General features: G+C 44.0%; 1 protein-coding gene across 1 annotated transcript in view; it reads left to right on the top strand.

Moving 5' to 3' along the window:
• Window positions 1–24,388, top strand: part of LOC140122939 (uncharacterized) — a 360,094-nt gene that overhangs the window by 9,071 nt on the left and 326,635 nt on the right. Inside the window, exons 12-15 of the mRNA XM_072144182.1 lie at window positions 6,932–7,359; window positions 8,058–8,255; window positions 23,205–23,367; window positions 23,779–23,918. Coding sequence (XP_072000283.1) covers window positions 6,932–7,359; window positions 8,058–8,255; window positions 23,205–23,367; window positions 23,779–23,918 — 929 coding nt within the window. The remainder of the gene's footprint in view (window positions 1–6,931; window positions 7,360–8,057; window positions 8,256–23,204; window positions 23,368–23,778; window positions 23,919–24,388) is intronic.

Genomic DNA, 24,388 nt, shown 5'->3' with positions numbered 1-24,388 from the left:
ATTACATTCCAGAATGACGACATTCTTGAAAAATTGTTATATATAATATGGAAATGAGCGAGAGGAACTTGGGTTTATGTCACGTGAGCAGCTCCTGGCTTCATGGGCGGATAATTTGTTCACGCTCCGTGTATTTTAATTTTAGATGGGTCCCAAGTATCGCTCAGACTGCTGGAGACATGAGCTGGCAGCCTGCAAGTCTTGCGCATGCGCTCTGAGACTTTCCTTGCGTAACCATACTCCTTTTCGAGTCAGCTACAAGCCAGGAAAGTCTCCTCAAAATTCAGACTGCTGACTGACGTCACCGGCAGTTTTATAGATGCAAGGGCAGGACCCGGATAAAATTTAAATAATGGGGGCTTTAATAAATTGGCAGCTTCTGGAGCTAGGAGGTGCTCAGGTAATATAAGCCAGAGTAGATGTGGCTCATTTGCATATTCTATACAATGCTATGTTCAAGAATGGCGCCTTTTCTGGGATGTGATAAAACAGTTTAATGCACAAAAGAAGACGACCAGGAGAGTTATAGGAGTCATCTAGGATGTCCTTTAAAGTGGTTGTGTCATAGGGGCTACCTATTAGTCTGGAAACCAACCCTTTTAGATTACCATATTTTCTTAGCGTTGATTATTTTGTATGGAAGAAATATGTAGAAATGTAATTATTGATGAAAGCAAATTTTTCATTTCTTTTTTTTACAAATGGATACTGGGTCCGAGTGTTTCTCTCGGGATGGGAGGAAAGGAACAGGGGAGACAAAAAGCGCAAAAAAGACTCAAGTGTTTCCCCAATGGAGCAATAAAGAAATGCTGGAATGTAACTCTCACCTGGTTTGTGGGGGAGTCAAAGCGTGACGATGAGCACCTCTGTTGTTGAGGATATCTGGATGTATTTGGGCATCGGCAAAGCTGACAGCCACGAGAATGTATGATGGTCCGTTCTCCCAGGAAGATGGACCAACAAGCAGACGAAGAAGATGCACGTGGAATGGAGAATCTCGTTTGTCACGGCGCTGCTTTGCTAGAAGTCACTCGTATACTCACAGTGAGTACTTTAAAAACGTATTTAATTAAGACACTACGCGTTTCGGTCCCGGTCTGGGACCTTCCTCAGGTGTAAAATACATCTGTTCTTGGATGTGTTTGCATCCAGACATATATACAATAAAAGACTGACGTCAGAGTGACGTATAGCGGAAATGACATCGCGAGCCGACACTCACAATTTCTAAAATAAGCATAAATGTATAAAAAAATATATAATTATATATGAAAGGACATAGAGATACACATTAAAATATATTAAGTCTATGTTGGTATGTGAAATGTTTTTATTTGTTTTTATTTTTGGAATAGCGGTCATGTGGTATTAGAGTGACATGTGTTCTCGACGATTTGTTTATAGTAACTAAGCAACTGCCGGAAGTTGTTGGTTTTACGTGATTCCATGTCTACCTAGCTGTATCGGGCTCTTATGGGCTCTTGTTGACCGTGGGGGGTTATCACATTGCTCTATTACGGGGTATGTATAAAAAGTATGCTATTAAACGAATTCTATTACTTCGTTTAAACCATCGGGCAGAGGAAGGTCCCAGACCGGGACCGAAACGCGTAGTGTTTTAATAAAATACGTTTTTAAAGTACTCACTGTGAGTATACGAGTGACTTCTAGCAAAGCAGCATTTCTTTTTTTTAGTAATTCAATGTATTGTAATTTAGATAAAATGTTGTTACTACACTGCTCAAAAAAATAAAAGGAACACTTAAAACACAATATCACTCCAAGTAAGGGCTCTTTCACATTGCCGTTGCGTTTTGTCTCCATTTTTCTTCCATTTTGTCTTCACGTCCACAAAAAAACCTGAAGTTTTAACATTGCTTTGAAAATGTCACACCTGGTTTTTCAGCCTCATCAGTGAAAAAAAACCGAAATAGGGGCACATTTACTTATGTACTTACGGAGGAGTTCACCGAAAGTGCATTGTCCGAGTATAATGCCCTGTGCCGCGATTCACTAAGATCGTGCGCCCGATATCCTGCATGTGTCGCTTCCCCGCTCAGGTCCCCGGAGTTCACCTTCTTCTTCCTGGTGCATGTAAGTGCTGATCCCACGCTCAGTCCGAATCAGTTTGATTGTCCGACGCCCGCCCCCTAAATTATGTTGCAGGAAAGCCAGTGCAGCTGCTGCAAAATCCGATCACGTGCGACAAAATCCCCTGTTATATACCTGTCACAGCCGTGCAATCCCCAAATACGTAGGAAAATCCGATGAAAGTGCGGCTGCGGACCCTTAGTAAATAAGCCCCATAGACTTCTATTGCCTTCCGTGATCCGCATCAGTAAAAAAATTAATTAAAAATAATTTTTCTGTGAAAATACAATCCAATGTGAAAACACCCACAGAAATCAATGGCTTTGTGAGGCATCCATTGAAATCACTGAACCACAGACGTGAAAGACAACGCCAATGTGAAGTCTTCTGTGAAATCAAACTGTCCACATAGAAAGCAACACTGATTGACACTCTATTTTACAGGCAATTAGCAAGACGCACTCAATAAAGGAGTGGTTCTGCAGGTGGGGACCACAGACCACTTCTCAGTACCTATGCTTTCTGGCTGATGTTTTGGTCAATTTTGAATGTTGGTGGTGCTTTCACACTTGGGGTAGCATGAGACGGACTCTACGACCCACACAAGTGGCTCAGGTAGTGTAACTAATCCGGGATGGCACATCAATGTGAGCTGTGGCCAAAAGGTTTGCTGTGTCAGTTTGGTAATGTCCAGAGGTTGGAGGGGCTACCAGGAGAAGGACCAGACCACCAGGAGATGTGGAGGGGGCAGTAGGAGGGCCACAACCAAGCAGCAGGACCATTGCCTCCGCCTTTGTGCAAGGAGGAACAGGAGGAGCACTGCCAGAGCCCTGCAAAATGCCCTCCAGCAGCCACAAATGTGCATGTGTCTGCACAAACGGTTAGAAAACAACTGTATGAGGATGGTATGAGGGCCTGATGTCCACAGACGGGAAATGTGCTCATAGCCCAACACTGCGCAGGACGGTTGGCATTTGCATGACAACACCAGGATTGGCAAATTCGCCAATGGCGTCCTGTGCTCTTCATAGATGAAAGCAGGTTCACACTGAGTCTGTAGACGTTGTGGAGAGCGATCTGCTGCCTGCAATATCCTTCAGCATGACCGGCCTGGCAGTTGGTCAGTAATGGTGTGTGGTGGCATTTCTTTGGAGGACAGCACAGCCCTCCTTGTGCTCACCAGAGGAAGCCTGACTGCCATTACGTACCAAGAGGAGATCCGCAGACCCCTTGTGAGCAGTATATATTGAATCTTGATGTTGAGCAGCAAAGAAAAGGAAAGTTCTGATTTTTCTCAATTGTCTGCAGACTACAGTCCGCCATTAAGCTAAATGTTTGGGGTTGCCCAATATAAATAATAGATAGTATATTGCCAATAGAAGTTCTGTTCTTTTTTACATAAGAGGTATTTTTTCAAAATGAAATATACAATACAATTATTAAAAAATTATAAAGTGAACTAGATTTTGAGATTTCAAAAACTTTAAAGGGAACATGTCACTAAGGACCTCATTTTCACTAAGACAAGTTACGGAAGCCCATTACAGCTGCAGTGCACATCTGCCTTTCTGCTTTCTCTAAACATTTGTATCACAAAATAATTGTGTGTTATAACTTACCTTGCACTCTGACAGAATCCTCTGTGTAGTCCCAGGGGTTGGGTTTTGGTTTGGATGCATTTCAAAAAACAACATGTGTCTTGTCTGTGCTGCAAACTCCTCAGCTTTCACCTTGCTGTTCCTGTACAGCTCTATAGGGGGTAGGAATGTACGTGGGTTACATTACACTTCTAACATGGTGGCCTGGTCTCTTGTGGCGCAACCCTTTTCTGCCGAGTTGTACTCTTCGCCGGAGTTTGAATTCTGGGCGTGCAAGGAGGTCAAATATCTTACCTAATTGTACCAGAAAGGGATTCTCAGGACATTTGCATCCCTTAGTCAGGAATTTAATCTGGCACCTACTGCCGTTTATAGATACCTTCAACTGCGTCATGCACTGGAGGTGCAATTTGGAAAAGAGAAACTAAAATCAATTAAAGTCCTTTGGAGACTATCGCTAGAAGCAAAGATCTTGCAAAACCCACTTCCACCTTCTACAAACAGCTACCAAACACGCTGCCATCACCCTCAGAGATAAGTTTCATGGTAAGGCACAGGGATATCCCTGAACTGGAGGACTGCCACTTTAAGGAACTCACATATAATTGGCGCTTCACGATCATCAGCACCCGTGATCAGTTGATACAGGTCAAATGACTGCACCGAGTTTACCTGACCCCCAGGGTGTAACAGTGGTAACAGCTGCAATGGGGCCCGCAGTGTCAGGGGGCCCCGTCATCCGACCTGACACTAAAGATGGGAGGGTGTTCACTATTAGATACATATTATGCTGCACATTGTTCAGCATGATATGTATATAACATATATGTGGTATATATGCTGTATCTGTGATGTGTGTATGTGATGTGTATATGCTGTATGTGTCTATGGTGTATGATACTATATGTGTGTATATACGCAATACGTCTGTATATGGCACTGTGTGTGTATATTTAACGTGTATATCCTCTATATGTGTACGTATGTGCATAAGGCTACATTCACACGACCGTAGGGGGACGTATATATATGGCCACAAGCCTGCGGCCGTATATACGTCCCCTATAGGCCTGCAATGGGCGCACGGAGCGATATGGCGCAGCTCACGTGCGACACCGTACCGCTTCGTATACGGGGAAAGGATAGGACTATCTTTCCCAGTGTTACGGCGTCATGCGCCATGCATTGCTATGGAGAGTTGAGGGGCTATACTTTTGCGTGAATTAAGCCTAAGAGTGTATAAATATGTGTAAGTGTGTAAAAATGTGTGTGTATGAGTGATTTGTATGTTTAAGTATGTAGGTATATAAATGTGTCTGTATTTATAAGTGTAATATGTATATTTTTAAGCGAGAAGGGGGCCTCATTCAGAAGTCTGCTATTGGGTCCTGTCTCTCCTAGTTATGCCCCGGCTGACCCCTTTCATCTCCGTCAGACATGGAGACTTCCCTCAGATGTGTGCATTAGATGTGGAGATAGTACTGGTACCTTTTTCCACATGGTCTGGGAATTCCCATCCATTCAGGATTATTGGATGGACATTCATTCTTATGCAACAACCCTGCCGATGACAATAGATGATCTATTGTCTGTAACCAATGATATGCTGTGTTCGTTACTGTAAACCGAGCTAAAAGCTGATTGGAGAGTGCTGCCACTTCACTTGGTGGGTATAAAAACCCCTTGTGGGCGGGAGCAGATGGTCTGGTCTTGGAATTCGGTTTTAGTTCACAGAGTGAGAAACAAGTCCCCAGTGCAAATCCTACTGAGATGCCATCCAGACACACTGCCAGGAATCAGATGTGTCTCAGGTCAGCTGTCTGACACCTTGGGGCAGTCCGGTGACTAAACCCCAGAGCAGAGATCCACTGTTCGGACTTGGTTCCATCATTTCCAGCCCAGCCTGAAGTTACCACCAGACAGTGAGCAACCCTTCTTGCGGACCAGTTATCTCCTACTAGCTTTCCAGCCTACTAGACCTGCTGCTGATGTTAGGCTGCTGCCTGTCGTTAAAGTTCCAATAAAGAAATATGAGTTGATTTGCACAACATGCCTCTGTGGGATCCCTGGATCAGACTGCTTCACCATCACCGGCTCCCCATCCTTCATCACCCAGGGATTCCTATATACACCTCTCCCTCCATTATTCTTGCACACACCACCTGCTGTAGAGCTGCCAGTCTGTAGGCCCATCCTCCGGTCCCAATACCAAGCACCATGACCACAGCTTGCCCGAGGCCGCAAGTCAGCCACTCCAGTATTCTGGGCCCCAGCTACCTTCAGCCACCTGAAGAAAGGCCTGTCCCCATTGAGAGATGTTGCACTTACATTAATGAGTGTTTGGGTCTCGCTGGTGTCTGTTCCCCTCCAGTGTGTCTCCTGGGTCTGGTAGGCAATATTCTTTATGCTATGTTTGAAAGGGTTTGCTTTTGTTTGCTAATGTTCTATGGTAGGAAGGGGATTTTACTGAACTGGAAACCTCCTAAACTCCCTACTCTTGCTGAATGGATTGCTCTGATCTTCCAGTTTATAAACTTACCTATGCTGCTAGGGGTACTCTAGATCAGTTCTCTTTGATTTGGGATGTATGGCTGGCAGTCCAGTCTATCTCAAACATGGAGGGGAAGTAGCTTCTACACGAGTACTGTGTGTGTGTGAGCCCCTTTGGGGACAGGGACTGATCTGGCAAACTCTGTGCAGCGCTGCATAATCTGTTTGCGCTATATAAATAAGGAAATGAATTATTATTATTGTTTTTTAGAAAAAAAAGGTAAAAAATATGCAAATGATGCTGAGGGGTTATTGAGCAGGAGCCCCTGTGGCTCATTTGCATATATTTTAAAGCATTTTTTTTTCTAACAAACAAGGGCATAATAATTTAAAAGAAGAGCAGATCTTGTGGGAGTGGCCTGGCTATGGAGGAGAGCGGACGCGTCTTGCCCTAGCTTCCGCTCACCACCGGGTTCCACTGTGCACTGTCACCCAGCACGGTAATCAGCACACACATGGACCCAAAGAAGAAGAAGGACTCACAGAGTGTCCCGGCGACGCCATCAAGGGGCTCAGCGAGAGGCATCAGTCGGTACCTGACCCCCTGCCATCCGGCTGCCACGAGGTCCTCCGGCACCAACATGGCGGCGACGAACGCGGGCCGCGGCGCCGCACGAGCGGCACAGGCATCTTCCTCACCTCGGGCGCAGGATGACGCCAGTGCGCCCAAGATCACGGACCGCTCTCCGCAGCAGAATGTAAGGGGAGCGGAGCAGCAGCGGTGACTGAAGACAGCGGTGGCGGCTGGCGGGTCTTTATTCAACGCAATACTAGAAAAGATGCACCTCTGGAGTTGGACAGAGCACTCCGGGCTCTACAGGCTCGCCCCCCTTCTACCGATCCGCCCCGAGACGTTATATGCCGGGTCCACCGGTATCAGTTGAAAGATGCCATAATGAATAAAGCCAGAAACCTGGAACGGATCTCATTCCAAGGAACGAGTGTCCAACTTCTTCCGGACTTATCCAGATTGACTCTCCTCAAAAGAAAAGCCCTGCGGCCCCTACTAGAGGTTCTGAAACAACGCAACATCCCTTACACTTGGGGCTTCCCATTCAAGCTACAGATCCGTCATGGTGGGAACAAATACGTGATATGCCACCCAGATGAGATACCTATGGTAACAAGGTCTCTAAATGTTCCGGCTCCAGAAATTTCAGATTGGCCGACCTTGCCGATTCCTACACCACAAGCACAGTCCCCACTCCCCCAACAAGTCCGGGGGGGGGGGGGATTGGCCCCGGAGGCCCCCGTCGTTGCTTATGTTGTTTAATTAGGTAGTGTGCTTGGTTACACCTGTTGACAAATGATTCAGATATGTTAACCAAGACACAGGAACCTTAGACGTGGGCTCTCCCGATAGTTAGACTCCTCTCCACCTAGGGTAGCGTGCCCAGCTAGACTATGCACGTGGTTTACATTGCCCTACTTGAGCTGAGGGGCAAGCCCTGTTTAAGGTCCCCCTTACTTTAGGATTAAGATTTAAGTTCCTGTTGTGCTTCCGCACTTTGTTAGACTAAAATACAAACGATTGTATTTACATTGTTAACACCCCTTGTCACCCCTATCGTCTCCCTCGACCTAGTGTTTCTTCCCCCCTGTTGTTACCTTCGTTCCCACCTAACCCATCTCCGCATCACATTATCCCCCGTGGAGCACTCATAACCCAAGGCCACCAGGCAGCGATCAGATCTCGTACACAACATGGCTACTCTAAAAATTGGGTCCCTAAATGCTCGGGGTCTAAATGTCCCTCAAAAGAGGTCACAAATACTGTACGGAATGCACAGGCAGGGGGTAAAGATACTGTTCTTGCAGGAGACTCATTTTAAAACCGGCCATTACCCGGAGATCAAGGATAGACACTTCACTACCTGGTTCCATAGCTCTAACCCCGAATCACGTTCCAAGGGCATCTCCATAGCAATAAATCGCTCCCTCCCGCACACCGTCTTGGGTGAGATGCTAGATGAGGCAGGCAGATATGCCTTTGTTAAAGTTCAGATATTCAACCAGGTATTTACGCTGGCAAATCTGTACCTTCCCAACCGATCTCCAATTACAACATGTAGGAAAATTCTGCAGGAACTGACAGGGTTTACTGAAGGGATGCTAATATTGGGAGGGGACTTTAATTTTTCCCTAGATGTCAAGCTAGACACCTCCTCAGATAATAGTCATGTTTCCCTACAACAACTAAGCTCTTTCAGAAAAGACCTACACAACCTCCAACTGACTGACGTTTGGCGAGTTCTACATCCCAAAGATAGGGACTATACATACTACTCATCAGTACACGATTCCTATAGTCGCATAGATTTTCATTTTATCCAACATAGAGCGCTGACATGGGAACCGACAGCATCAATCGGAAATATTGTAATGTCGGACCACGCACCAATATATGTTACAATCACTGTCCCTAATATTGCCAAAAGACCGTGGGCTTGGCGTCTTAATGATTACTTGTTCAGGGATGCTCTATGCGTACAGGAGATTAAACACACCATTGAGTCCCATCTAGGATCGCCGGACCTCCGCCCAGAGGTTATGCCCATGAAGTGGGAAGCTCTTAAGTGCGAACTTCGCAGTTGCTTCACCGAGCATGGGACTAGATTAAAAAAGGAAAATGCTGCCAAACTCACTGCTCTGCTACACAAACTACATGCCCTTGAGCAAAACCATAAAACAGCACGATCCCAGAGGTTCTAGCAGATCTAGTAATAGTGCGGGATGAGATCAGGGCCTTATTAGACCACAAATCATCGTTGGGCACCTCAGAGAAATTCATAAAGCTATGGCAACCCTGGATTGCCTTTCAGGGAACACAGAAATCTAGAGACATCCTGGGTTCCGACCCCCCACCGGAATGATGAAATGGTGTGCAGTACCGCTGCCCCCCTGGTCCCTCCACTTCTTTGGCTCAGCACAACCCCCCCCCTCCTTTCACTCTCCCCAATGTCCCCGTCTTTTTCTCCTACTGGTCTGTCTAGTCGTCTGTTTGTGTTTACTAGTTAGGTAGTGGGATACATCACCTGTGGCCCTTAGTAACATAGCCTGTCCAGAATGTTTTAGGCCTATGCAATACTGATGACGAGCAACAAAACTGGAAGAAGCCTCAGGGCGATAACGCAAATGATCACATACTCCAAAGTGCCCTATAGACAAACTCGACAGAACAAAATCCCCATATGGATTCCACCCTGTCTCACTAAAGGGAACAGAGTATTAAAATACATCATAGCAATTATACAGGGAGAAAGTACCAGGGGAGCCTTTGATTAGCGCATACTCAGTTTTGTACATACCTTGAAGGCCACGGGAAATATTATATAACTGAATGTTTACCTGAATTTTCCTGTACACTGTATACACTGGTCTTGTACTATCTTTTCTCTTTACTGTTATTGCAATATGACTGAATGTTGTAATGTTGTTAGTTTAAATTTAAAATCCAATAAAAATGATTGAACATAAAAGAAGAGCAGATCTTGTCAGAGGGGGCGCACGCCAGCATGTAGGTGTGCCTAGTTACCATCCTTCATTCTGCTGCTAGATGTACTTTAGGTTTGGACTCAAGATTACTATTATTATTGCACTACTGAGATCTATTAATCTGGGAGCATAGAGCTCCTGTTGAATGGCAGCCCTTTTGGATTTCAGGCAGTCCCCGGGTAACATACAAAATAGGTACAGTAGGTTTGTTCTTAAGTTGAATTTGTATGTAAGTCGAAACTGTATATTTTATAATTGTAGTTCCAGACAAAAAAATTATTTTGCCCCAGTGGCAATTTGACTTTCAAAATTTTTTGCTGTATTGGGAACAAGGATTATCAATAAAGCTTCATTACAGACACCTTACAGCTGATCATTGCAGTCTGGGACTATAGTAACACCAGAGGTCACAGGGGGCAGAGGGGTCTGTCTGTAACTAGGGGTGGTCTGTAACTCGGGTGTCCTTAAGTAGGGGACCGCCTGTATATAAAAGATAATAATAGGTGAGGATCATATTTGTGTCTCACTGTTGTGCACCACCTTTTGTTACAACTAAGTTGTAAAGAGAGATAGGGGGAGAGAATGGGATGAAGATGTGAGTGTACAAATTAAACTTTACCTTTATTGAAATATAATAAAACAAAAACCTTCTATAGCTTTGTATATTATTACAGAGGAACTTGTAAGTGATGATGTTATTTTAAATAAAATATTAATGGAATCCCTGAATGTGTAGGCTCTCAATTTTCCCAGCTGCATATAAATCAATTTGGGTTATCCCTTGGGTTTTTGTAGATGTATTCAATAAATTAATCCTCCTACTGGTGTTTTCCTTCCTTTAAAGGAAGATCTGAAACAATGTTTGGGTAAGTGTCCATCCAATATTTCTTTGGTTATAGGTTTCCATAGAAGGACATCTCAAATACAGGGTTTGACTCACTCAAATGCTACTCTGAGGAATAGCAATAGACCAGGGCCAGCACCGGCAGTGGGCAATACCGAGCTAGCACCGGGGCCCAGAGCTGCTGGTGGTGGAAGCCCACATATGGCTGTAGATAAGGAATCCATGGGGGTGAGGGGGGCTGTATCTAATAAATCCTTAGGGGGTGAGGGAGGCTTTATATAAAATACATTAGGGGATGTTTAGGATGATAAATTGGGAAATATTTTAGGGAACAGGAGACTGTTTTAGTTTCTAAATTTTTAAGGCCGCCATGTGAGTTCACTGCAAAATGGCCTACTGAGGCTCTGTCACCCGGGGGCCTACTGCAACCTGGAGCCGACCCGAAAGATTTCTTTACAGTTTGAGTAGTTCATTTATGGAATGCCATGACAGACATGACTAATCTATTATATGATATAGTTATCCAGTCTCCTGCCCCCGGTATATACCTAGGTAGCCTCCTGCTTTCAGAATATACCTAGCCAGCCCCCTGCCCCCAGTATATAGCCAGCTGGCCCATCCCCTCAATATATAGCTACCCAGACCCCTGCCTACAGTATATAGCATGCCCATGTCCCCAGAATATAGCCACCCCGCCCGTGCTCCCCAATATATAGCTATCCAGTCCATGTCCCCAGTATATAGCCACCCGCCCATGCTCCCCAGTATATAGCCACCCCGCCCATGCTCCCCAGTATATAGCCAGCCTGTGGCCGTGCAGTGGTCCATGCATGATAGCTGTGCACATACAATGATGTCAACAGGTGGCTGACTTCAAAGCACAAGAACCTGCCGCTGCCTGCTCACTGGAAGCCAAAAGAGGACCTGCGGGGGGCATTGGAAAGGTGAGTACGAAGTTTAATTTTTTATAGGCTTTGAGTTTAAGGCGTGTTTGGTTTTTTTGTGCTGAAAAACTCGACTTATACTTGAGTATAAAAATATAAAGGCCAACCTTTCATTACTTTGGATAATGGTTGGGGTGTGAACATAATTACAATGTACAAAAAATCCATGAATATTCCATAGTGAATTCCATCAATCCATATGTTATCATTTAAGAGTGCACCATAAAGGGTTAAGTGTGTGTTACACATATTGTGCAACAAACATTCTCTAAAAACCTATGCACATCCCGCCTATCGGAGAGCGGACCACACCCCCCGTCTCTACAACTCATTCATAAATTAGAATAGCAACAATACCTAGAGGGGCACCTGAAACACCTCCTAGTGCAGGTATACGGACGCCATGTGTGTTTTGGAGCGCGGTCTTGTTCTATATATAACTAGAAATCTTCAAACAGCATTCACTCTAGTAATAGAAAGAAAGAATGGGATAAATAGAGAATGGGTGCTCGCACTTAGCAAAGAGCGGGCGTCAGGTCTTACAAAAATAGTAATAGCAATTATTATTTATGCGTAAAATGAATGACAGATCATGAAATACAATGACACCAAATACATACATATTGGGGGTCATTTACCCGCGTTTTTACGGCGTGTTACCCGAATTTTTCCATTTTGTGTCGATTTTCCCTGAATTGCCCCGGGTTTTTGCCGCACGCGATCGGACTGTGGCGCATCGGCACCGGCGTGCATGCGACGGAAATTGGGGGGCGTGGGCGAACGAAAACCCGACGGATTCGGAGAAACCGCCACATTTTTTTTAAAAAGTGTTGACACGCGCTTACCTGCACTCGGCCCGGTTTGGTGAAGTTCAGTGCATTCCGATGAACTTCAGCACAGCAGCGCCACCTGGTGGACGTCGGAGGAACTGCCTTAGTGAATCGCCGGAAGACCCAAATCCTCCACACAGAACACGCTGCTGGAACGCGAATGGACCGGCTCTGTTCGCGGATGTTTAACCCGTTAAATGCCGCGGTCAGCGCAACCGTGGCATTTCAACTGCCTTTGGGGATCTTTCCCTCACGATTGCTGATCCACGTCCCACCCTCCCCCGCCTCCCCCGCCGATTGTTCCCCTGGCATCCCCGAGATTCTATCAGAACCCCAGAGTTTCCTGAAGGCAGTGCCTGAAAGATGGCGTCTCATCTGCATCAGTATTGCAGGGTATTATCATGAACAAACAATCAGATGATTACATGGTGGAAATAGTAAAAACGTTTTTAAAAAAAAATAAAGTAATAAATCAATAAAAATGCCCATAATCCCCATTACTTATAAAGAGACATATAACACAAGAAAATGTCTAAATCACAACACAAACCCCACACATCACTGGATCCGTAACAACCCGTAGAGTTTTATTTGGCAAATTTAGTAAAACGTAAGAAAAAATATTCATGTCTGCTATCCCCTCAATCATATCGACCCATAGAATAAAAATAACAGGATTATTAGGCTATACGGTGAACACCAAAAAAAATAAAAAATTTAAAATCCAGTACAGAATTGATGCTTTTCTACTCCTGCCCTCAAAAAAAGTTCCTTAATTTTCAACAATAGGTGATACCAACCCCAAAATGGTAACACTGGAAAAATCATCTCATCCCGCAAAAAAAATGCCGTCACATGGCCCCAATAACGAAAAAGCAAAAATTTTTAGCCTACAAAAGGGGCCAATGAGGAAACTAAAATCCTGGCAGCTGCAGGGTGCTCCTTCCCTTCTGTGCCTCGCTGTGCGCCCATAAAACAAGTAACGGCCACATGTCTAGTATTTTTAGTGAACATTTAGCATATTTTTACAGGGATTTTGGTGGCAAAAAAAAACAATCATATGTAATTTGTATGTTATCATTTGTAGCACAGGCTTTTACAGCTAGGACAATGCAGGTTTATTATCGTTATTTTTTCTTTGTGTTTATCGCATTTTCTTTTTTAGTGTTTTTTTTTAATTTTATTTTTAGCTCTATTTTTCTCAATTGGGACTTTGTGGCCAGATACATCCGTGAAGTCTACTATACTAAACTAGACTAGTACTATAAACCATACATTTTATATAGGGCCTGGCACAGACTTTGCACTGAAAAAGTATATAGCAAAATTTTATTTAAAAAAACAAAAACACAACCGGACAACAAAAAATAAAAAGCTAAAAATAATCAACATTCTTGCACTTACATCAAAATGCAAATAAATAGCAATGTTTTAATAACATATAATGTACCTTCAGAAAAAAAAAAGTTTATGACATTCAGAACGCTAAGGCTGGTGACCCGCGCGTTTATGTTGCGTTTTTGTTGCGTATCAGGACACATTAAAGGTGCATGCGTTTTCTTGTTTCTTGTTTGGTTGCGTTTGCGTTTCTTAATTGAATACATCTGTGTCTACTAAGATTTATTGAATGCGTTTTAAAATGGAGGCCACCAAAAAAAAGTAACCAAAGCCTCACGAGCGCAGACCTAATAAAACATAAGGGAGAAAACGCAAAGGTAAAGACACTGGGGGTCATTTACTATTCGTGTTTTCCCGACGTGTTACCCGAATATTTCCGATTTGCGCCGATTTTCCCTGAATTGCCCCAGGATTTTGGAGCACGGGATCGGATTGTGGCGCATCAGCGCTGGCACGCACGTGACGGAAATTGGGGGACGTGGCCGAACGAAAAACCCAACAGATTCGGTAAAACCGACGCATTTAAAAATAAAAAAGGGTCGCGGAGCTTGCACTTACCTTCACTAGGAATAGGCCGGTGAACTTGAGTGCATTCCGGGGAACTTCAGCGCAGCAGCACCACCTGGTGGACGTCGGAGGAACTGCCTTAATGAATCCCGGCCGGACCCGAATCCACCGCAGAGAACGCGCCGCTGGATCGCGAATGGACCGGGTAAGTAAATCTGCCCCACTTTATCAAAAATCCCATTTAAAAAGGCAAGACGGAAAGCTGATGCAAAAACAAGAGAAACAATGACACAAAAGCAACAATAACGCCGGCTTAAAAGTCAAAATTGAGATCATAAAATGACCTGGAAATTCTAGAGTTTATGACCTGGCAATTATGGAGTTTATGGGAGTAGCTTTAGGATGTTTCGGGGGCAGATCCTGGTCAAATTTCAACAAGTGACTCAATAGAGGCATTAAATACTCTCTCAGGGTTTAACAACACAGAGGAGAGAAGAAGAGCGGAGGCCGGTGGTATCCTCCATGCTGTGTGGTAAGTGACCCTGGGGCTGCACTGTATGACCTGCTGTGGAGCTTGTTCTGGTCCATTTACCTGCTGCAGAAACTGATATTTATTGCAAAAATGTCTGCACCCAATCAGTGACCTTATAACATGCTGTAATATACCTGCATCACTTTATTACATGAATATTGTAAATTACCTGCAGATGTTATGCAAAAATATTACCCCAACCCGTGTTTTTATGGCGTGTCCAAATTTTGGCCCAGCATTGCCTGTACAGGAGAGGGCGTACGGGGTGAGTGAGATGGAGGTCAATAAACCTCTGATCACATGATTGGTGCTGGTCCAGCCCAGTGTGTACTGTATCAGATCCGTCATGAATGTATAGGATAAATAGTTTTCACAACCAAAACGTGCGTGGATGATAACCGTTCTACCTGCGGTCACACAAGACGCTTACATTGTGTTTGGAAATGCAATGCAAAAGCCGAGGAGCGGAGATTTGCCCCCTTGTTGTTAACTTTGAATGTGATTTTTAACATGTGTTAACAATAGCGTTTTGTAAATGTAATTAGGCAAATCTCCTCTTTTTATATGATAAATCGGGCACAGCAGTGTAAAATGGGTGGAAAAGTCTCAAATTTACTAATTACCCTAAAAAGTTGCAAAGAAGAGAAGAAAAAAAAACCCAACATGTTTTGCACGTATGGATGGCACGCAGCCATATATTTGTCTATATTTGGATTTGCGGACAACATATAGTATATGGATGGCACAGGGATGACAAACATGTGGCATCCAATTTATTCCCGTCCCCATAGACAAAAACAGGCAGAAATAGGACCTACAGGACTTCTGCTGATACTGGCCTTCAGGACACAGGCAGCACAATGATGGAGCCTGGTCCGCAGTGGAGGATATGGAGGCTGCTGGTGCGGTACAGGTAACAGTTTGATCAGTTGTGGTGTGAGGGGTATATAATGATAAATTTCGGATTACAATGTGGTCACTTGTGGTGTGAGGAGTATATATGATATATGTGGGGGCACAGTGTGGTCAGTTGTGGTGTGAGGTATATATATGATATAAGTGGGGGCACAGTGTGGTCAGTTGTGGTGTGAGGGGTATATATGATATATGGGGGTACAGTGTGGTAAGCTGTGGTGTGAGGGGTATGTATGATATAAGTGGAGGCACAGTGTGGTCAGTTGTGGTGTGAGGAGTATATATGATATATGTGGGGGCACAGTGTGGTCAGTTGTGGTGTGAGGAGTATATATGATATAAGTGGGGGCACAGTGTGGTCAGTTGTGGTGTGAGGGGTATATATGATATAAGTGGAGGCACAGTGTGGTCAGTTGTGGTGTGAGGAGTATATATGATATATGTGGGGGCACAGTGTGGTCAGTTGTGGTGTGAGGGGTATATATGATATAAGTGGGGGCACAGTGTGGTCAGTTGTGGTGTGAGGAGTATATATGATATAAGTGGGGGCACAGTTAGGTCAGTTGTGGTGTGAGGGGTATATATGATATATGTGGGAGCACAGTGTGGTAAGCTGTGGTGTGAGGGGTATGTATGATATAAGTGGAGGCACAGTGTGGTCAGTTGTGGTGTGAGGAGTATATATGATATATGTGGGGGCACAGTGTGGTCAGTTGTGGTGTGAGGAGTATATATGATATAAGTGGGGGCACAGTGTGGTCAGTTGTGGTGTGAGGAGTATATATGATATATGTGGGGGCACAGTGTGGTCAGTTGTGGTGTGAGGAGTATATATGATATAAGTGGGGGCACAGTGTGGTCAGTTGTGGTGTGAGGGGTGTATATGATATATGTAGGGGCACAGTGTGGTCAGTTATGGTGTGAGGGGCATATAATGATAAATTTCGGATTACAGTGTGGTCCCTTGTGGCGTGATGGGTATATATGAAACGCGGGGGGAGTGTGGTGAGTTGTGGTGTGAGGAGTATATATGATATATGTGGGGGCACAGTGTGGTCAGTTGTGGTGTGAGGGGTATATATGATATATGGGGGTACAGTGTGGTCAGTTGTGGTGTGAGGGGTATATATGATATATGTGGGGGCACAGTGTGGTCAGTTGTGGTGTGAGGGGTATATATGATATATGTGGGGCACAGTGTGGTCAGTTGTGGTGTGAGAGGTATATATGATATATGTGGGGGCACAGTGTGGTCAGTTGTGGTGTCAGGGGTATATATGATATATGTGGGGGCACAGTGTGGTTAGTTGTGGTGTGAGGGGTATATATGATATATGTGGGGCACAGTGTGGTCAGTTGTGGTGTGAGGAGTATATATAATATATATAGAGGCATAGTATGGTCAGATGTGGTGTGAGGGATATATATGATATATGTAGGGGTTCAATGTGGTCAGTTGTTTTGTGAAGGGTGTATATGATGTGTGGAGGCCAATTGTGGTCAGTTGTTAGTAAGCGATATGTATGATATAAGTGTGGGGCATAAAATGGTCTATTGTGTTGTGAGGACTATGTTTTATTTGGGAGCACAGTGTGGGACATATTGGTTATATAAGGGACTGTATACTGTGAGTTATCTCTTGCTTTAAGTGGAAATGTGTTGCAAAGAGCTAAAGACACAAGGGGCGAATATGGCTGTGAAAAGTCAATGCCGAGAAAATTTTCATGAATTTTTGGATGTGATAAAGCAGTTAATCTTGTGAATTACTAAATGGCACTTCTGCCTCTGTTCAATTACTGTAGTTCTGTAGTCACTTCCTAATCTTCTTGAGTGTGTGACAACTCTCAGTATGTAGTATAGAAGTTACATTTAATGACAGTGTGTGTGTATATTTATAGATACAAAGAGGTGAGGCAGCACTCGGGAAAAGTTATGAACTCGGGTGCAATTCCCAGGACCTGAACTGCTGTTCTAATATATATATATTCTCAATGAAAAATTGGCAACACTCAAAGCAGAAGGTGTAGATTTTCACTACACTGACATAGAAGCAGTGAGAGAATTGTCAATTCTTGTGCAGTGCAAGACTTTGGGATTCTTACAGCGACTATGCCACATACACGCCAAAATTGAAATAATATAGTACATCATTGTATTCACCCTTTAAGTCACTAATGTCACCACATATGGCACCTAGTTACCCTAAAACAGATATGCAATGTATCCAATTTGTCAAACGCTATTATAGGGTCCGGTTCTGGGTAAAATTTTAAATTAAAATGTAAAAAAAAAATGAAAAAGCTCTTGGGTCTCTAGTGTCTAGACAACTGCTCTAGCTGCACATTGTATAGTGGCAATGTTTGGTATTGCAGCTCAGCCCCATACATTTGAATGGGAGTGAATATTGACCGGGCATGTGACCAATAGGAAATAGGGGGCCACTGAAGCAGAAGAAGTAGATTATTTGAGGTTCCAGCTTTCAGACCAGTTTGATATTTATGACTCCTATTTTATAGATAGGAGAAAAAAAAACATGGCATATCCCTGTAAGTCTGTAGGCGTGAAGGTGGGTGTAGAAATATACGCTGTGAAGCCGGCTGCTGGATACATCAAATGCATAGGGATAACAAGCCCTGTGCCGATCCACTTCACCGTCGGCCGCACCCTCCCTTCACGCCCCTCCGTGCCGACCTAGAAGGGGAAAATAATAGCAATTTCTGCTCATTTCCTAGCAAAGGCAAATATTTCAGGACTTGTACATTACAATACTGGCCTACAATTATAAATTCCTGATAATACTCTTCCATTGTCTCATTACCATTACTAAAAATACAATGCACAAAATAGAATGCTCCATCTAATGTTCAAAACGATGTGAAGTTTAAATGGAATTAATTGTATAAAATAGATTAACCCATTGTATATTTGTTCCCTATTTCTAGATTCTTGGTGGACGTTGTCACCATGGGCCTCATCTCCGTTCTCGTGTCCTTTGTCGTCATCTTATTTCTAGTCAAGTTTTATAAGAATCAGAAAAGAAGCATAAAGTTTCCACCTGGACCAATGCCGTTACCGATTATCGGGAACATGCACGTGATCAACACTTTAAAACCCCAAAAATCCTTCATGAAGGTAAATAAAAATTTTCTTTCATTCGGATGACAAGTCAGACATGCTGAAGCAGCCAATCCAAAAAGTTGTACAATTTTCTATAAAGTCACATGTGTGCATAAATTTTATAACCTACCCAAGAAACTCAGCAAAGTCTAAATCTTGGGTTGCTTGGATGTGAGTAAATTTATTCTGACAAACCTGCTTTGTGTGTCTGTGGTATGTACCGACCCCCAGTGGGCACTATTGTCAGGAAAAACCTGCTCATGTCCAAGCAACCTTCGACCACCTGTACATTTTTCACATATATGAGCATTTATGGCACCACTTCAATCCATAGCCATAAATAAATGGTCCTCCCACAGGTCACAGGTCACCTTGGCTACTCACAGTATAGACCGGACGCTTCCTGTGAATGACGTATGTTGTAATTTTTTTTCCCATTCCAATAGACTTTTTTGGGTTGTACAGAACAGAAATACAGGAGAAAATGGGACATGCTCTATATCTTTTTTACCTTTCGCTAGCAGTATGGTGGCTAATATGGCCACCGCCATTCATACGGATATAAGTAATAGAACAAAAAATGGAAGGGCTATGCAACAGTCACCTGATTAGAGGATTTTTCCAGGACGCTCTTAATTAGCAGCTCGTATCCACACATGACCTAGGCCTTAACGCAGAAAGAGGAAAAAATCAAGCCTATTGGATATTTAATTTGGATACAAGGGGCCAGATGTATCGCTGTCCTGCGCTTAAGTGTAGTTGTTGCGCCTTAATTCTGGAGCATGGTTGTAGCTTGTGATAATTCTGGCGCAACCATCTGTGATGAGTTGGGTTCCTGCCTCTTATTAATCACATTACTTTAGGCGCAATGATTCAGCTCTTACATGTCATCCTCCTACAAGCTCCTCTCTGCTTCTCTCCCGCACCCCAGCATGAGAATGACCCTCACAGCAGCACCCAGGTGTGTGACACCCTGCACCCAATGGTCTCCCCCAGTGCTGATCTCCTGCTGCCCCCCTGTAATTCTGGACAGTATCCTCCTCAGACACCAGTGTGGTCATCCTGCTACAGGGGACACTTCTCTGTACTATCTGCAATATCCTACTCACTTCTCTTCTCTCCTGCTACACGGGGACACTTCTCTGTCCTGTCTGCAGCCCCCACTCACTTCTCTTCTATCCTGCTACATGGGGACACTTCTCTGTCCTGTCTGCAGCTCCCACTCACTCCTCTTTTATCCTGCTACATGAGGACACTTCTGTGTCCTGTCTGCAGCTCCCACTCACTCCTCTTTTATCCTGCTACATGGGGACACTTCTCTGTCCTGTCTGCAGCTCCCACTCACTCCTCTTTTATCCTGCTACATGAGGACACTTCTCTGTCCTGTCTGCAGCTCCCACTCACTTCTCTCCTATCCTGCTACACGGGGGCACTTCTCTGTCCTGTCTGCAGCTCTCACTCAATTCTCTTCTGTCCTGCTCTGAGCTGCTGCTTTTTTTAAAATAGTTTTTAATAGAAGGTCATAAACTGTAAAAAGAGGCTGCAGGTAGTGTCTGTAGTGTCTGCTGAGCTCTGCTGCTGTACTATACAGAGGCTGCAGGTAGTGTCTGTATTGTCTGCTGAGCTCTGCTTCTGGGGAAAAGCTGTTCTGCATCTCAGTTTACGCCACCTTCAGGCTGGAGTGTTTTTACGCCTAAATTGCTCCTAAATGAACAAGTTGCTAATGATGAATGATTAGTAGGCGCAGCTAAACATCTGGTAGGATAAATGAGAAAACCATGGTTATTTTTGCTGTATGGCTGGTTTGGTGTTTAGTCGCAAAACTGGTGCAAAAACAGTGCGACACTATGCAAAGACGCAAAAACAGAAAAAACAAGTGATACATCTGGCCCAAGGTTTCCAAAGAGGATGAATCATAAACACAAATTTATGTTCCACTATTGAGAAAAATTGTGATCTTCTAATATAAGTAGTTGTATTCTTCCATTTGGCATATATGTACTGGGGTCTTCTCTCAAGTGGGTTTTTGATCGGCTCCTGTGGCGCGTGCTGTGAGCCGGCGTTTCCTTGCGAAGTGGCCAGTTGCAGGCACCGTGCTTGGGGGTGGCTTCTGTGGCATGCGCGGCAGGGGGTGCTTGCGACCCGCTGTGGGAAAGTTCCCGGACACATTTTCCGTGGTATTGCTGCGTTATCACTTGCTCCTATGATGATGATTGGAACACAACATTGCGGAATATGAGCGATTACACTTTAGTTATCTGCTGACACTCGTAACAGTGCTTACATTTTCAGAAAATAACCAATTTTAATTGCATTTTTAATATGTGTGTAATTGTTGTTATACAATTTTTTTTATGGAAAGGTATTAACAATTTGTCAATTTTGCATTTTCATTTTTTACACCTCTTCTTCAAAAATCTATAACTTTTTTAAAATTTTTCCATGTCAAGAGCTAAATGGGGGCTTGTTTTCTGCTTAACAAATCGCACTTCATAGTGACGGTATTTACGGTAATATTCCATGCCGTGTACTGGGAATCGGTAAAAACATTCGAACCGCAGTGATGATGGTGTAAAAATGCATTTGTGCCGTATTCTTGTGGGCTTGGATTTTACGGCTTTCACTGGGCGCTCCAAATGACAGGTCTACTTCCTCCTTTGGGTCGGTGCCATCATGTGGATACCAAATATATATAGGTTTTATAATGTTTTCATACATTTACGAAAATTAAAACCTGTGCAAAAAAAGATTCTTAATTTTGCCATCTTCTGGTGCTAATAACTTTTTTCAAAATGGCAAAAAAAAGTGGTATTTTCGACTTTGGGCACCGATTTACGTTATGGGGTTAAACGCCAGGAATAACCGTTATGTTTTAATGGATCGGACATTTTGAGAGGTGGCAATACCTCACATGGTTATGATTTTTATTGTTTATATTTATATCATTTCTAGAGAAAGGGAGGGGGGTGAATTGAATTTTTATTTATATATATTTTTTTGTTTAAACTTTTTATTTTTTTGCTACTTCTTAGACCCTCTAGGGTACAATAACCCTAGATGGTCTGATTGTTCCTACCTTATACTTCAATACTACTGTATTGCAGTATATGGAATTTTTGCTCAGTACTCAGCAGAAACCAGACGGCCTCAGGTCTGCGGAACATGCCAGGCTGTCATGGCAACCGATTTCCGCCCCTGATGAAGTCATGGGGGGGTGCGGCGATCGGATCCAAGATGGCGCCGCCATCGCGCCACCAGGATTTAAATGCCTCCGGCAGCCAGAAATGTGTGTTTGTGTGCATGAGGCCTTAGGATTTCAGATACTCTACAATTTTTGCAACAGGTTACATCAGGTCAGGCAACACTTAAGGATTTTTCATGTTTTTTTATATAGACACCTCACTTGTGTAGACTATGTGGGAGATTTGGCCCAGTAGTGGTGGTAGCGGTGATTCGTGATGCAGTCCAAGACAGTGACACCAAAGTTTAGTCCAAAACAGGTCTCGCCAGCGTTTATTCCAGCAGCAGGTATAAAATAAAACAGCCTTTACATTCAGGCATCAAACATAAACAAAATCCTACCCGTCTGGGTGCTAACTAAACAGAGTTTCTCTAACTCACCACTAAAACATAAAGGACGTTGCTGCTCCAGGCACAGAGGTCAAGGCTGTGTGCTCTCCAGCCTCCTCTCAGAGAGACAATGCTCTCAGCTCTGCTCAGCAGCTTTATGCAGGCTGATTAGGCTGCTCCCACCACCTGTGTCCAAGGTGCTGGACAACACAACCTCAGCACTAAGGCCTTGCATAATAGCAAAACCTAGGGGAAACATACCGCCCATCCACAGTTAACCCCTTCAGTGTCTCACAGCTGTTAATAACAGATTTGTGGGTATTCAACACACAACATCCCCACAGCTCTTAGCAAAAGGAACAGAAAGCAGACAGCTCCACACTCTATGTAGTGGCTGAACTGACCCACTGCAGTGTAGCTTCCAATCACATGAATGAGAACTCATTTGGTGAAGGCAATTATGACCACTAAAGAAAATCTACCAATCTATTAGTGAGGAATTTTTAGGTCCAAATGTTTTAATTATTTTTTAGCCTAAAAAAAACTTTTTAAGTTGTTTATTGTCTGTTACCATGAAAACACATGGTAAAGAAGCTGCATAAGCAAATATTCTTCTCTGTTACTTTTCAGGTTCTTTCTCTCTACGTAGCATTGGGACCTTTCTCTCCCACACTGGACATGCACTCTTGTTCCACCACTCTTAACTTATCCATCTTTTTTGAAATACTTCAACTCCTAGCGGGCTCTAAGAGTAGTAGTTTTGACACCGCTGATATGTTGCCTACACTAGTACTCACTCTCCTCTATTCCTAGTTATCGAAGAAGTACGGCCCGGTATTCAGTGTCTACCTGGGGGCGCAGAGGCTCGTTGTCCTGTGTGGTTTCGACACCGTGAAAGAAGCTCTCATCAATAACGCAGAGGAATTTGCTGGAAGACCGGTCACACCAATCGGAATTAAAGTATCTGATGACCACGGTAAATATTTGTTAGCATCAAAGGAGGTCAAAATTCAAAGGAGGTGATCAGGTTCCATAAAACATATTTTTATATATATGCGATTACAAAATTTTACTGTTTATCCTAGTAGTTAATGTTGGTGTAGTCCTTCATTTCTGGGAGAGCTGCAGAATAAGGGTTTTCCTTCAGATTATAATTGGAGTTGGTTTTGGCATTTTTGGGACCGATCCTTGGGACCAGGGCCGGCTCCAGGTTTTAGTGGGACCCTGGGAGACAGAGCCTTAGTGGGCCGCCCTCCAGTAGCCACACACCCCCCTGTGGACACGCTGTCCCCCCTCCCCCTGTATACACACTGCCCCCCCCTCCCCCTGTATACACACTGCCCCCCCTCCGGGAAAGAAAAAAATCTCACCTTTCCTCATTCCCCAGCTTCCTTCTGTCTTTGGCATGTACCTGCCATACGCGCCGGCTCTGAAGCCAGCACACATGTTCCGATGACATTATCATGTGCGCTGGCTTCAGAGCCGTCGCGTACCGTGCGGAGCTCCGCTTCGGGGGAACCAGGACAGGTGAGTTTTAGATTCTGCCTCTATGCTGCGCTCCCGACGAGCGCAGCTTAGAGGCAGAAAACTACACAAGCCGGATGGTGATCAATTGTACCATTGTCTTAAAGCGACACTGGTACAATTGATCTGGGCGTCCGAGTGGGCTCCTCCAGTCCCCCGGGGCTCCGACACTTGCCAGGGTTAGCCGGGTGCTGGCGCCACTATCTATTTTTTGGAGGATGAGTTGTAGTTTGACCAAAGTTTTTGTTTCATTTTTAAAATGATTTTTTAATTAAGCAGGCACCAGGTCATCGCCAGAAAATCCGCTGTGTCTGAGTGGTAATTGAGGAGACCCTCTGTCTAATCATAAGTTTCTTTTGCCAGTCACCTTGAATGTTAAAGATAAGTCAGTGTCTGGACAGGCCCTTATATATTCTGGGTCTGTCACTAATTTTGTTGATTTTTGCATTTGTTTCAGCCTTAGGGTGGTGACA

Source organism: Engystomops pustulosus, chromosome 3 (genome assembly GCF_040894005.1).
Source record: "Engystomops pustulosus chromosome 3, aEngPut4.maternal, whole genome shotgun sequence".
Classification (NCBI taxonomy): domain Eukaryota; kingdom Metazoa; phylum Chordata; class Amphibia; order Anura; family Leptodactylidae; genus Engystomops; species Engystomops pustulosus.
The sequence above is the reverse complement of the archived record's forward strand: the minus strand, read 5'-3'. Positions and strand labels throughout refer to the sequence as shown.